This window comes from Cucumis sativus, chromosome 4 (genome assembly GCF_000004075.3).
Source record: "Cucumis sativus cultivar 9930 chromosome 4, Cucumber_9930_V3, whole genome shotgun sequence".
NCBI lineage: Eukaryota > Viridiplantae > Streptophyta > Magnoliopsida > Cucurbitales > Cucurbitaceae > Cucumis > Cucumis sativus.
The window spans coordinates 1,511,313-1,525,174 of record NC_026658.2 but is presented as its reverse complement, the minus strand read 5'-3'; the positions used below and the strand labels follow the sequence as shown (position 1 = coordinate 1,525,174).

The following is a 13,862-nucleotide window of genomic DNA, read 5'->3' as shown; positions in this document are numbered from 1 at the left end:
AAGTAAAACGAAGACCAACTTTCTCTCTCTACAATCATCTCATGCATCATCAACAGTATATGGTTTTGGTTTTGTTAGAGCTTTAAAATTTAATGGAGGAGTTGGTTAAAAAGATATAACTTAATTATATACATACACACACACACACACACACACACACACATATATATATATATATATTCATTTTCTTATGTTCTTCTGTTTTATTTTTCTCCTGAAAAGTTGGACATGTTCATATTAATTTGCAGAGTTTTTGTCTCTCATCTCTGGTATTTTTTTCTCTCTCTCTCTTTCTAAGGTTATAATGAAGAAGTTCTTGAAAAATATTATAATTGAAAATTATTCCATTCAATAGTTTTTGTTCCTTTCTTGTAAATTTGGACATTCTGTTTTTCAAGCAAAACCTTTTTCACTTAAATCACTCCATCTCTCTATTTTATCATCTCCCAGTTTTTTTTTTTTTTTTCATTTACTAATAGGTTGGTTTTCATTTATTTATTAAATACAGTAATTTTGTTTTTTTTAAAAAAATATTTTTTATATGTGTGAATAATTTCTTTTTTCAGATGATGGGATCAAAAAATGGAGTAAAAGTAGTGATGAAAATTGCTTTGGTTTTCTTGTTGGTGAGTTCAAGCTGGATTTTCCCAGAAACTTTGGGACAGGAAATTTCATCATCAAATTCTCTACTACAAGATGGTAATTTAATTTAATTTAGTTAATTTAAATTTTATTTTTTTAGTAGAGATCACTTGAAAGTAATTAATAATAATTTTGGGTATAGGGAGGGATTTTGTGCGAAAAAATGATGGGTTGGAAGCAATCAAAGAAGCAGATGATACAGTTAGAGTTGATCCTTTGAATCATTTCAATAAGTATAGAGGTGGATATAACATCACCAACAAACACTACTGGAGTGTAAGTTTTCTTTTTTCTTCATTTCCAGTTTTTTATTACGTTTATGAGTAGAGTTGGATTAAGTTACGAAACTCTATTTGTTTGCAATGCAAGCATGCTGAGGGTGCCCTTTGCACCAGTCTGAAGAAAAAGAACTACAAAAGTTAGAAGTGATAAAGAAAATTTTTACAAAATAAAGGAAAATTTATAAATAGTTTTAGTTATACGGTGGAAGCAACTATATGACAAGAAAGTTATTATTTGTTTTTTAATTTAAACTTTTTTCTTTGTGGGTATAAAAAAGAAGTATAATTCTGAATTTCTAATGGATAAATTAAGTTACTAAGTTTAGCTTTAATGTATATATATCTATTTGAAAGTTCAGGAGTATTAATACATCTAGGAGGGTTTCTGTAAATATATAAATTTTGTATCAAATTAAGAACGAACTTTTACGTACTGTACTAAAAAAACTTTTCACCTAACTAGCAGTTTCTTGTTTGTTTATAGTCAACAGTTTTCACAGGAGCTGTAGGGTATGGGATTGGAGTGGTATGGCTTGTGTGTGGAATAGCATATGGAGGATTTTTGGTAGCAACTCTATGTTGTACTGGAAAGGGAAGGGGAAAGCGAAAGCTAAAGAAAATGCCACATCTTGGCCAGGAATTCTACCTATGGACCATTCTTTTGGCTGCTTTCTTCACCATTTTGGCAATGTAAGTCGTGTATACTTGAAAGTAATTCAAATAACCTTTTTTTATGTGTTGAAAATTGTGATGTTTAACATGAACAAACCTCAGTATATTTATTTATTTATTTTTATTGAGTTTGGCAGTGTGGGATGTGGAGTGGTGATTGGAGGAAGCACTAGATTTGATAAAGAGGCAAAAAATGTAGTGAAGATCATTATAGAGACAGCCAATGGAGCATCAAATACAATTCAAAATACAACTTCAGCTATGAAAGACATGATTTCTAACCTAGAAGCTTCTAAAACAACTGGAAGTTATAGAATTCAAGAAACCTCTGGAACTTTGACTTCTACTTCTCACAATCTTGATGCTCAAGCTGCAAATATTCAATGGCAAGCCAATAAGAATAGGCTTTTGATCCACAAAGGCCTCAACATTGTGTAATTTTACTATACCCTTAAACTTCTTCTCTCTCTCTCTCTTTATTTCTTCTTCTTAAATTCTAAAACAAAACAGTACTCGGGATTGAAAGAGGGGATGTGTGTATGGTTTTGCAGGTACATAGTGACTATGGTTACAATGTCTTTGAACTTGGGAGCTGTAATTGCCATGTCTGGTCAGTTTTTTTTTGCAAGGTTTCTTACCTAAATAGCTTTGTACATGAGAGTTCAATTTTGTTTATATATGTTTTGTTTTGTTTTGCAGTATTTGGGATTCTCAGATTACAAAGATTACTTCACCTGTAAGTATTACTCACTCCTTAATGTTCATATAATTTTCTCATAAAAACACACACAAAAAGAAAACCATACTTAAAAAATTTGACTTTTTTGTTTTCTTGCAGTTTCATTCTCCTTTGTTGGATTCTCACAGTTCTGTGTTGGATCTTCTTTGGGTTGTACCTTTTCTTGAACAAGTAACTCTCTCTCTCCCATCTCTCTTTAAACTTAAAACTTTCATTTTTATTACATGCATTTTCAAATATAGCATATCCGTCCATGCATTGATATATATATTTATCAACGTCTATTAATGTCTAAACATTATCCATATCAATCATTGCTAAGATTTTAGAAGTTTAACGATGACTATAGTTGATAGGATATGAAATTGATATAAATCTATGATTAATATCTCTAAAATTTTGCTATATTTTGTTAATATATATCTCCGGCAGTTTTTAAAGACTAAAAATAAATAATTGATTTTGGTTTGATTTCAGTTTCTCAAGTGACACTTGCAAAGCTCTTGAAATGTTTCAAGAAAATCCCAACAACAATAGCCTAAGCTCTATTCTCCCATGTGAGCAACTTCTAACTGCAAAATCAGTTCTTACTGATGTAAGTTCAGAGATTTATGATCTGGTTAATCAGGTAATTATTCTATATGCAAAATACACTTTTTTAATTATATTATTAGCTTAAAGTTAGTTAATTACACAAATTATAATAACCTTTTTACTTCTTAATATTTTTTCAGGTTAACACACAAATTGCTATATCATATCCAGACATTGCTTTGGTTTGTAATCCTTTCTCACAACCTCCTTATTATGAATACCAACCTCAAAACTGTGCAGCAAACACCATCCGTATTGGAGACATCCCCAAGGTAAATACGTTACGGCGTACGGCGTTATTGTTATTGTTCACTTTTAAGCAGCATCGCGCTAAATGTCGTTTTTGTCTCCCCCGGCCTCACTATAAACATCGTCTTTGTGCGTTATGCTAAATTGAGATAATGTGACTAACAGTACTCTAAAGAACATATTAGACACATTTTCATCAACACAATCTTTATCGACATTATTATATCATCGTGATTCTTTCAGGTACTAAAACTTCTCACATGTGCTGATGAAAACAATGGAGGGTGTGAGAATGGGCAGTTCATGTCAAACTTTGAGTACAAAACAGTGGAAGCTTACACAAACTCAATACAAGATTTCCTCAATGTGTATCCAGGAATGGAAAGCCTTGTGGAATGTCAAACAGTGAAAGATGCATTTTCAAAAATCTTAGAACATCATTGCAAGCCATTGGAGAAATATGCCTATATGGTTTGGGTAGGGTTGGTTTTTGTTTCAATTGTTATGGTGTGTTTGGTCTTGATTTGGACAATTAGAGCCAACATTGACCAAAAACTCCACCATTTTGATGGATCAGTTCAACCCAATTCTTCGACTCCAAAGACGATGGAGATGGCTAATCATTGACATTTTATATAGAGCTCTTACATCTCATAATTGGTTTAGGATAGAATTAATCAGTGATCCCGAGAATACGCGTAAGCGAGCTCTGGGTATGGCTAGGGTTAGAGGCAAAACGTGGGTGTGTTATGTATATATATATATATAGGCTAAATTTTACCCAAAATAATGTTGCCGATGTATGTAGTTGGTTTCAATTTTTGTTGTCTCAAAATTTTCAATATATTAAAATAAATTCAAATATTTATAAAATATATCAAAATATCATAATCAATCACATGTAATTACATGTGAAAAGAATCTTTCATTGTTAAGAGATATTTGTGAAAATAATCTTTTATTGTTAAGAGACAATGTCTTGACATGTTATCGAGCGCGTTCCTCAAGTTTTGCCTTTAATAAAATCAATGCAATAATAAAACTATATCAAATAAATAATCACATGAATTCTTATAAAAACAAACAATATGGTAATCTAAAGATGTCAAACAAATGATTACTACAGAATCCGAGAGAGAAGGTTTTCTTTGAATTTCTTATAGTAACTTTGCTTTACTAGCAGGCCGTGATTAAAAGATAGGAAGGTTAGTTATACCTCAAGAACAAACCCACAAAAATTTACATACAATTTAGCATATAGTTTAGTTCATCACAAAGCCTCTAAGCAATGCATTGCGATTTTCGACTGCTTTTCACCATCGGATATAAATAGTGATTGTTCAAAATTTGAAAAAAAGTAAAAGAAAAAAAGAAAAGAATGCAGCGACGGCCATGTTCACCCGGATCATCGCCGGTTGAGCTACGAGACTGCCTAGAAGAGCTGCTCAAGTTCACGCTCCAATCTCACATCAATGGAACCCTTGACATAGACCATGATCTAGGGTTTTCTACAGACTTCTCTTCTCACCTTCTCAATCATAATGATTGTCCTGGTACTGAAATTCAAATTATGAATCCTTTGTTTCTAATTTTCGGTAACGGTAGTAGAAATTGATTCTCTTGAACTCGCGTTTTTCTCTGTTGGTTTTGAAATTTACTTGTCGGGAGTCGTTGATTTTGGTAGCGGATTCAGTGGTAAAGGAGAAATGGTCTACTTCTAATTAGATTCTGGAACTTTATGAGTGTAGTTTGTTTTGATTTTAATAAAACGGAACTAAATTAGATTAGTGATTGTAGTTCATGATTCGTTGAAGGACTAAGCTATTATCTGTAATGGGTTGCTCCCATTTCTTTGAGATCTTTGTATTTGGATTCCTCTGTGATATTTCATGGGCATTTTTAATGCTTGTTCGTTTCTGAACAACGCAAACGCGAGATGATATTTATTCTATTTTGGGTTTATATTATCCAAACGTACCTGTTCTCTTTACTTCAGCAAGCATAAGGTTAAACAAACTTTCCTGTTTTTGATTTATATTTTAATATGAATAACAAGAGGAATGAGAAATACTTCTCTTCACACTCGATATATCACATTCTCTATCAGATGTTTCCAGATTGTATAAGGATCTAGTATCCACTCTTTTGAAGTCAGTTTCCAAAGCATCGTGTGGGTCACTAGATGACTTCGAGGACGAAGAAGAAAGTAATGAGATTGCTGAAGGACGAGCTGAATTAGTAAATGCAAGTGCTTTTACTCATATCATTGGTTGATCGAGTTTATAATCGTGACAATTTCCAACACCCATCTCCTATGTCTAATTTAGTTTTTGCTTGTACATCGCAGGTTCTAAAGACAGTAAACTTTGAGCTTCATGTTCAGGAGCCTTTCTTTACTCAGCTAAAAGGTAATTCTGTTATATTTTCTTAACATTCTTAAGCTTGTGTTAGATGGTATTAAAAGTACTGAATATGTAAACAAGATCGTGCAAAAATCAAGCCTCTCTCACTCAAGGGCTCCAAGTACACAGCACACGTTATACCAAAAACTCAATAACCAAGGATTGGCGCACAAAAAGTTATACCTCGAAAACACCCCATGACACCAACTCTGTTATCAAAGTATTTGCTACAAGAAAAGAATCATGTCACTACTTTTATACTGAACTCTGCACTAGGATACCTCTACCTCTTACTCATTTTTCTTTTAAGTAAAGGCTATTCTTACTCTTGAAAGTTGAATTTTTTACCGTGTAAAATCAACTAGTGTACTACAACTACAAATAACCACAAATAGCTTTCATTGCTTAAGAGAGGCTTAACATCTGAATACCTAACTGAGCATCTAGTGACTTGAATCAGTAACCAATGGCATGTCTATTGGCAATTTAGACACAATGTATAGACAAGATGGTATCCTATCAGAGGAGTCTTGAATTCAAATTCCTTCTTATGGATATTAATAGTTTACATGTCAGGTTTTGTTAGTAATATAATAAAAGATATTAGCTTAAGCTTTTGGGTTCACTTTAGTAGTAGTTTTCTTGGGAATCTTGTCTTGTTGCTCTATTGGTTTAGTGTTGTGATTTTTGACATTGATTTCTCTTGTGCAATATATAATTGGTTCTAGATGGCCTAAAGAGAGTGGAGGGAAGATGTGCTGCTGGTAATTACAATCGGTATTGCAAGAAACTTTCCCATTATAAAATTGCTTTCTTAGTTACAGTATTGGGGACATTTGAGTGGCTATAGCTGTGAAACATTACATAGATTCTTTGTTGTTATTGGCTCGTTAATTTACAGTTTGGGGAGATAGTCTTGAACTAGACAAAACAACACAAATGTCAAAGTTGCATGTAATTTTATTCTCCAATAATTTTTAACCTCTTTGGTACAGAATTCAGTCTGGAGCGTTGATACTTTTCAATAAATGTTTGTTGTTTGAGGTTCAGGTATTAATTCCACAAAAATTCAAAACATTGACATTTCTACACTATATTATTTCCATACAAACTTCTGGAATGCTGTAGGATGTACGTCAATACCCTTCATTTTATGCGATGTTGAAAGCAGAGAGTCTTGATAACGTTCTTCCTGGAGTAAAAACCTTAACAGATGGTAAGATAAAATACCAATGTCTATAATTTTTCGTTTCCTTGGTATTTCATTATCTTGTTCATGATAATTCTTTAGTATGAACTTTCTATTTGTTCTTTTGTTCTATAGAATTTTGATATAATCCTTCTTGCCTATTTATTTTTATTATAGCGTAGTAATTCTAAAAGATTATTTGCTTAGTGTACTTTATGACTTTGAAACATTATTTGTTAGTACCTTGTGATATTTTGCTATATTTGTAATTATTTTTTAGAAGTTTTGCCATTTAAAATAATTCTCCTTATGTTATCTCTCTCGTGTGTGTGAAATAATCTAGCTACCATTTGAATATTGTATTGGTTTATGGGGATGAAACTTGTTTCAGGTGTTCAAATATACAGGAACTTTTACTCTGAAGAGAAAGAACTGTCCAATGGTGTTCTTGGGATTCATGTCAAAAAATCTGTTGCCCAGCCATACATTATTTTGGCCAGAATCATATCTGTGAGTTTTCTTGCCTCCCTACTTTTCCTTACCTGCATCTTTGCTGCGATGGCCAACATAACAACACAAAAAACGGTAAGAAACAATCAATTTTCAACTTAGTATATTGTTACCTATATATTTTCTTTTTCATTTTCATGTATTGACATCCAAACTTTTGATAATGAAACAATCATCAACAATATTCACAACAATGATCGGTATTAAGTAAGATCATAACTTGAAAAAACTAGTTATTGCAAAATAGCTACATTGCTCCTGAAAATAGGGAAATTTATCCCATCTTCCTATGTAAACAGAAAAAAATTTAAGCTTGGGTTGGCAGGTAGGATAAATCATCATGGATTGGCCTAATCATAAAGGACATGATGTGGTAAAGGGCTTAGAAGGAATGAGTTCAATTCATCGTGACCAGCTATCAAGGATTTAATGACCTACGAGTTTTCTGGATGCCCAAATGTTGAAGGCTTAGATGTGTTGTTTGTGAGATTGGACATCTCAACTAGGTTCACACTCCCATAGTACCCTCATCATATCCAAAATACAAGAACAATACCAGTCATGAAAAGACCAAAGGCTTAGATGTGTTGTTTGTGAGATTGGACATCTCAACTAGGTTCACACTCCCATAGTACCCTCATCATATCCAAAATACAAGAACAATACCAGTCATGAAAAGACCAAAGTAACAACCAAAATAACAATATAAACTACGTACATTAGACAGAAGAAGCAAGGCTGAAAAATAAAAACTTAATGGTAGAAATACATAATAAAGCTCGTCAAAACTACAAAAGCACAAATTCTGAACTAGCAATTGGGGGAAACTTCATTGAATCTCTTTAGGTGAAGGTAGTCCAATTGAGGCAGATATCCTGTATGGAGTAATCTTTGAATTTTGTATTTGAAGAACACCAAGCTGCTGCATTTCTTTTTAGAATTGTCTACGATGTCAACTCAATCCTTTTTTTAATCATGGAAGATGTCAACCCAATCCTTTTTTGAGCATAGAAAAACTATCGAAGCTGTTTTGAGCATAGAAAATATGCTAAACCAACAATTAGATGAGAAGGGATGGAAAATGAATGTGTATTAGGAGCTCACTGTTTTCAAGCAAAGGGGGCACACGGAAGGCAGCAAACACATATTGGGAAGCTTCCTTTGCATAGTCTTAAAACAGTTTAGAGAACCCACCACCATAATCTAAAACAGGACATTTATTCTCCTTGCACTGCTGGTTTTCTAAAGTGCTTTAAAGTAATCTTTTTTCAAAGGTAAAGAGGGAGAGAGGGGTCCCCTTTTCTTGGACCCCTTCTTTCCCCTCTTTTTCTAAAGTGCTTCAAAGTTATCTTTTTTTTCAAAACTGTTAGTTGAGTACTATTCTCAAAGAGAGGGGGTCCCAAGTACTATAAACTTGGATCCTATTGTAGTTCTTCATTGTAAATAGTGATTCTTGTTAGGAGTATCCTAACAGTTTCTCCACAAAAAATACTCAAAGAAATCTATGCTCAATAAAAAAAATATATATATATATTCAGATGTGTATTCTGTTCAATATATAATATAATTAGAGATATATAGCAGTTGCGTTTTAAAGTCTAGAGTTGGTACGTTGGGATCACGAAGTTTACGTTTGGATAGTCGAGTTACACATGTTGATTATTAATAAATGTGCATTAAGGAGAGAAGATGAAGTTTTCAATAAAGCTACAAACTTGATTGATAATCATTTAACCATATAATGTGAAACCAATACATGTGTGAAAAACAATAAAACACTTCTTTTTTGTACTATACTAAATGGAAAATGACAAGATTGCGTCAGTTGAAGCAGAGATTTGTTTAATATTTCAAATTTTGATTAGTAATTTGATTCCTTTTTTTATCCCAGTCCTATCATGAAAAATAATAACTTTTCTTATTGCATTCTGTGTCTCCATTATCTAAGACACATTTTATTATCTTCTTTTGATAGGCTTATTTTGGTCGTTCGATGATGAAGATTTAAAAGTGCAAAATAAGCTTCTCCTTGGAAGGAATGTATTTGGCTATTTAAAGAAAAAGGTCTAATTGTGTGCGAAACCTAACGCCTCAAACTAATTATGATGTGTTCTAATTTGACGAGTTAGTGTTTAATAACTTAACCTTAATAGTTTTTAGTAGAGATGAGCATAGTAGACCATAAAACTGAGTCGACTAACCAAATCGAAGGTAAGAAGAGGTTGGTCTATGTCGGTTTGGAAAAAATCTAAATCGACGACATTTGTTTAAAAATTTTCAAATGTATAATCTGACGATCATTTACTAGTTTGAACATTTGTAGTTGATGTCAGTTTGAACATTTACTAAATTGACCATAGTTAATTCGGTATTGGTTTAGTTGGAAAATATACTTCGATCAACTGATGCTCATCCGAAACTCCATTTTAGAGCTTTACCTTAAACGACACTTCCTAACTTTATTTGTTTTTTTTTTTTTAGGATTTATACTCGAAAATATCTTTACTTTACATAATGTTCCAACAATGTCTTTACCTACAACTCTTCATTAATTTGATATAATACTATTTGAAATTATATAACATATTTTTTTTTAATTGATTTGAATTTCTTTTCAAATTGATATTGTTTATATTTTCTTATGTTGTTTTTTTCAATAAAATAATATATAATAATATAATATTTTCTTTATTTTGAACATCTTTCTAAAAAATAATTACAACCACAATAATAACAAAAAAGAGTGTTACATATCATTTTTAATATCATCTATGTCAGTAGATCTGTCCTAATGCTTCCTATCTATTATTTAACTAATCTCAATTCGAATCAGGACAATCAAAAGTGCTTTTGTTCAAACCATTTCATTTTGGCATAGTTAGATTTGGCCTCCTTTTTAATCTGCTTCTAAAATCTTTAAAAATAGAAGAGATGGAGATGAAAAGTGGGGAATTTTCAAACTACAACGAACTTTCAAAGAGAGACAAATTATGCTTTTTTTCTCTTCTTTTTTACCTAGTTTTACTTTACTTTTCCCAAAAGAAAAAAATATAAATTTTTTATCCCCATCATCTAATTTTTGTTTTGACAAAATTGAATTTTAACCACTTTTACAAATAAAGCTTTCTAACTATTTTTTTTTTAACTTTTATTGTTTTTGTTCTTGTTCTCCACCTTGTAGTTCTTGTCATTTACATTTAGCTTGTTTGATGTTTGTTAAAATCTTGATTCCATTTTTTTTAAAATTTAATCTATCAAGAAGAAAGAAAAAAAGGAAATTCTTAGGGGTGTTTTAAAAAATGACAATATATTGAAATTATTTATAAAATATTTATAAATTTTGTTCGGTGCTATTATAACAATTCCCATAAATACTTATTTATTATTTTTTTAAAGAAAAAAAACATATTCTCAAATTTTAATAACTAGATAAAGATGTTCATTATTCCCCTACTCAAATGTCAATGTTCATTATTCCCCATTGCTTCCTTCCACTTAAAAAGATAAATAATTCCTTACTATTTAATTCATTTTTTTGTCATGAGAGCTATCAACTTCTTGGGGGTAAAGATCAATCAACATCTTAGGAATTTATTTTTGTTCATTTTCGATCATGTGAATAATACTCTTTCGTTGTATAATAAATTGTAAAGTGAGTTATATTTCTAGAAGAATTAATATTAATTATAATTTTGACAAAATTTCTAAAAATGAGTAATTAAGGAGTGTATGATAAATAAATAACTAAGAAAATAAGTAATTTTTTTCATGTGTAATTAAGTAATTTTTTTATGTGTAATTAAGGAGTGAATATGATAAATTGAAAAATGGAATCGACTATCAAATCGAAAAAATTCCAATTGGATTTTTCAAAAGCTACTTTTTGTTGTTGACAATAGAGATCGATTTGAGTTTTTCTTTTTTTTAAAATAGTATAATTGATGTAATTTGATATGATTAAAAGTGAAAGGAAAGGAAAGGAAAGGAAGTCATAAAAAGGTTGTAATCTTTTGTTGACTGAAGATGCGGAGGTGGGGAAGCAACACCGCCGCCGTCGCCGCCGCCGCCCGAGGTGCATCAATATAAAAGCCATTGCTCTCACGCTTCTTCTTCCCATCCACCATTGCCACTTCTCTCTCTTCCTCAAATTCCTTTTCCCTTTACAACGCTTGGTAAATTTTCCCTCTCTCTTTCTATAAATTCCGTTTCTACATATTTCTCTGTTTGTTTTTCTAGATTCCTTTTATTGTTTGATGATTCGCCGAAGAATTCAGTGAATTTCCCTCATATTTTCATCTCATTACCCATCTTTGATTGCTTCTGAACTTTCGTTTGAATTCGGTAATGAATAAGCGTTTTCGTTAGGGATAGTTTCACTCATTTCGTTGATCTTACGCATTAGTTTTTGGATCAGGATTGCGATTGCTTGTATCTTTTAGGCTACCTTCAGTTCCTAAAGGGAATTGCATGTATTTAATTGCGAGTCTGTGGTTTCTACTGCTTCAATTTCTTGTATAATGTTTGATCTCCCTTTCTCTTGTTTCTTTGAATTCATAGCTTTCTTATATTAGAATTATGGTGTGTTTAGATGGGATGGTGACATTGTTACAAAATTCATTCAAGTTCATGTTAATCACTTGTTATCTGTGGAGTCTATAACTTATTGGGTATTTTTAAATAAATCTACTAGAATGTTTTGATGATGTAACAGGATGACAATGAATTTAACTTCCTTTCATTCATTCTACTTCTCTTTAGGCCATGTTTAAGATTCCAGATCATCAAGTTGCTGGCCATCAAGCCAGTAGTGGAATAATGGGTCCTCTTGTGGATGATTCAGGGCTCTTCTTCAAGCCTTTACAGAAGGATGAACGAGGTTCGAAGGAAGTGGCTTTCTATAAATCATTCTCTTCAAATACCAAAGTTCCTGATAAAATTCGTTCCTTCTTCCCTGCCTTCCATGGAACTCGAGATATACCGGCATCAGATGGTTCGGGCTTGCATCCTCACCTTGTTTTGGAGGATCTAATCTCAAATTACGAAAATCCGACGATTGTGGATATTAAGATTGGTTCTAGAACTTGGTATCCACAAGCTTCCGAGGATTATATTCAAAGATGCTTTAAGAAGGATAGAGAAACCTCTAGCTTGGCTTTAGGGTTTAGGATTTCAGGATTGCAGATTCATGTGAGCCAAAAAGCTGGATATTGGAAGCCAGAGAGGAAATTTTTGCAAAACTCTTCGGCCGAGAAAGTTAAGATTATTCTGAAGAAATTTGTTTCTTCAAACGCTTCTGCAGATTCTGATGTGGATGATCTTGATTGTGTTTTTGCACCATCAGTTTATGGTGGTACAAATGGGATTTTGGCACAATTATTGGAGCTCAAAACTTGGTTTGAAAATCAGAAGTTTTACCATTTTTATTCTAGCTCAGTGCTGATGGTGTATGATAAAGAATCTGCACTGGAAACTAAGTCGAATCCAGCCATTAAACTTGTTGATTTTGCTCACGTTGTAGATAGCAGTGGTGTTATTGATCATAATTTCTTGGGTGGGCTCTGTTCTTTGATCCAGCTTATTTCAGAGGTTTTGACTGTTTGCCCTGACTGCCTGGACAAAACTTGTCTCCCATGCACTGATAATGGTTTGAACTGCAACGACGACGGCTCTGATCGGTAAGCAGCTATATCAAGGTTCAAACATTTTTGTTTATGAAGAAGGATTAACATCAGTGTTCTAACTCAGAACAGTTATCCCATATGCTTTTATCTTATGAAACAATCTCACCAAATGCTATTGCTGAATGTTTTGAGAAGTGATTCTTTTACTTGTTGAAACTTTAGGAACAAAATTTGTTGAGTTATGGATCAGCCCTTTGTGTAATCTCGTTTGACTTGTAATTTCTTAAAAGTTATTTGTAAGTTATTGCACATGGGTTCTCCCATATCTGCAGCCTTGAATGAAATAAGCTTAATCGCTAATGCTATGTTATTGTTTGGATTACTGATGTTCCTGCAATTATTTTATTTCATATAAATCCAGAATAGTTATAGAATTTTGTCGAACCTTATATATTCACGGTTTTTCTTAATTGTCGTAAATAGTCTCGGCTGTGAAGACTATTTAGGAGAGTTTTACAAAATTATAGGGATGGAATTCTAACACAATTGCTATTCAACCTCTTGTTTATCTAAGAACACTGACACTTTAGTTTAGCTAGGCTGTATGTGTCAGATATGTTTTGGACACTTGGATACTCCAACACTTGATGGACACCTATCATACACATGTTTGTGCAATACATTAGACATACGTAGAACTCTCGTTGAGTAGACGAAAAAGTGGAGTACACTAAGCTAAGTCTTTTAAGTATATAAATGAATCAATTCATTTACTATGACAAAAAAATAAAAAAATGGCATGTTGCATATATTTGTGTCGATGCTTGTGAGTATTTCCCTATTGTTTTAAATAGCTTTGAGCTTCTATTTAGAAGATTTATTTAAGTTATTCCTCTTCAAAAATATTTCCTCAAAAATATTTCCTTCTGTTGCATTTGAAGGTTATCATTTTCTTTGTGTGAA

General features: G+C 32.2%; 3 protein-coding genes across 7 annotated transcripts; all 3 read left to right on the top strand.

Moving 5' to 3' along the window:
• LOC101222760 lies at nucleotides 1-4,112 on the top strand. The gene is made up of 11 exons (XM_011654719.2): nucleotides 1-269; nucleotides 567-699; nucleotides 785-918; nucleotides 1,408-1,613; nucleotides 1,733-2,029; nucleotides 2,147-2,205; nucleotides 2,295-2,331; nucleotides 2,434-2,505; nucleotides 2,812-2,962; nucleotides 3,069-3,200; nucleotides 3,421-4,112. Exons 2-11 carry the CDS (start codon nucleotides 567-569, stop codon nucleotides 3,802-3,804), a joined length of 1,605 nt encoding a protein of 534 aa, XP_011653021.1. The 5' UTR covers nucleotides 1-269; the 3' UTR covers nucleotides 3,805-4,112.
• Nucleotides 4,113-4,373: 261 nt separating this feature from the next.
• Nucleotides 4,374-9,680, top strand: LOC105434383. Of its 4 annotated transcripts, none has more exons than XR_004215817.1 (8): nucleotides 4,374-4,730; nucleotides 5,285-5,421; nucleotides 5,525-5,585; nucleotides 6,308-6,356; nucleotides 6,575-6,629; nucleotides 6,708-6,795; nucleotides 7,176-7,353; nucleotides 9,254-9,680. XR_004215817.1 is itself a non-coding variant. In XM_031883753.1 (8 exons), the coding sequence occupies exons 1-8, from the start codon at nucleotides 4,556-4,558 to the stop codon at nucleotides 9,273-9,275; spliced, it is 690 nt and encodes a 229-aa protein (XP_031739613.1). In that variant the 5' UTR covers nucleotides 4,378-4,555; the 3' UTR covers nucleotides 9,276-9,680. The 4 variants fall into 4 exon arrangements, 3 of the variants coding, with proteins under 3 accessions (XP_031739613.1, XP_011653020.1, XP_004152147.1); XM_031883753.1 differs by having other exon boundaries at nucleotides 4,378-4,730; nucleotides 7,176-7,278; XM_011654718.2 differs by having other exon boundaries at nucleotides 4,382-4,730; nucleotides 7,160-7,353.
• A 1,547-nt stretch (nucleotides 9,681-11,227) lies between these two features.
• LOC101222676 (inositol polyphosphate multikinase alpha) lies at nucleotides 11,228-13,281 on the top strand. 2 transcript variants are annotated; one of them, XM_004152100.3, is made up of 2 exons: nucleotides 11,228-11,450; nucleotides 12,037-13,281. In XM_004152100.3, the coding sequence occupies exon 2, from the start codon at nucleotides 12,040-12,042 to the stop codon at nucleotides 12,955-12,957; it is 918 nt and encodes a 305-aa protein (XP_004152148.1). In that variant the 5' UTR covers nucleotides 11,228-11,450; nucleotides 12,037-12,039; the 3' UTR covers nucleotides 12,958-13,281. The 2 variants fall into 2 exon arrangements, with proteins under 2 accessions (XP_004152148.1, XP_011653019.1); XM_011654717.2 differs by lacking the exon at nucleotides 11,228-11,450 and adding an exon at nucleotides 11,487-11,619.
• Nucleotides 13,282-13,862: the final 581 nt, after the last annotated feature.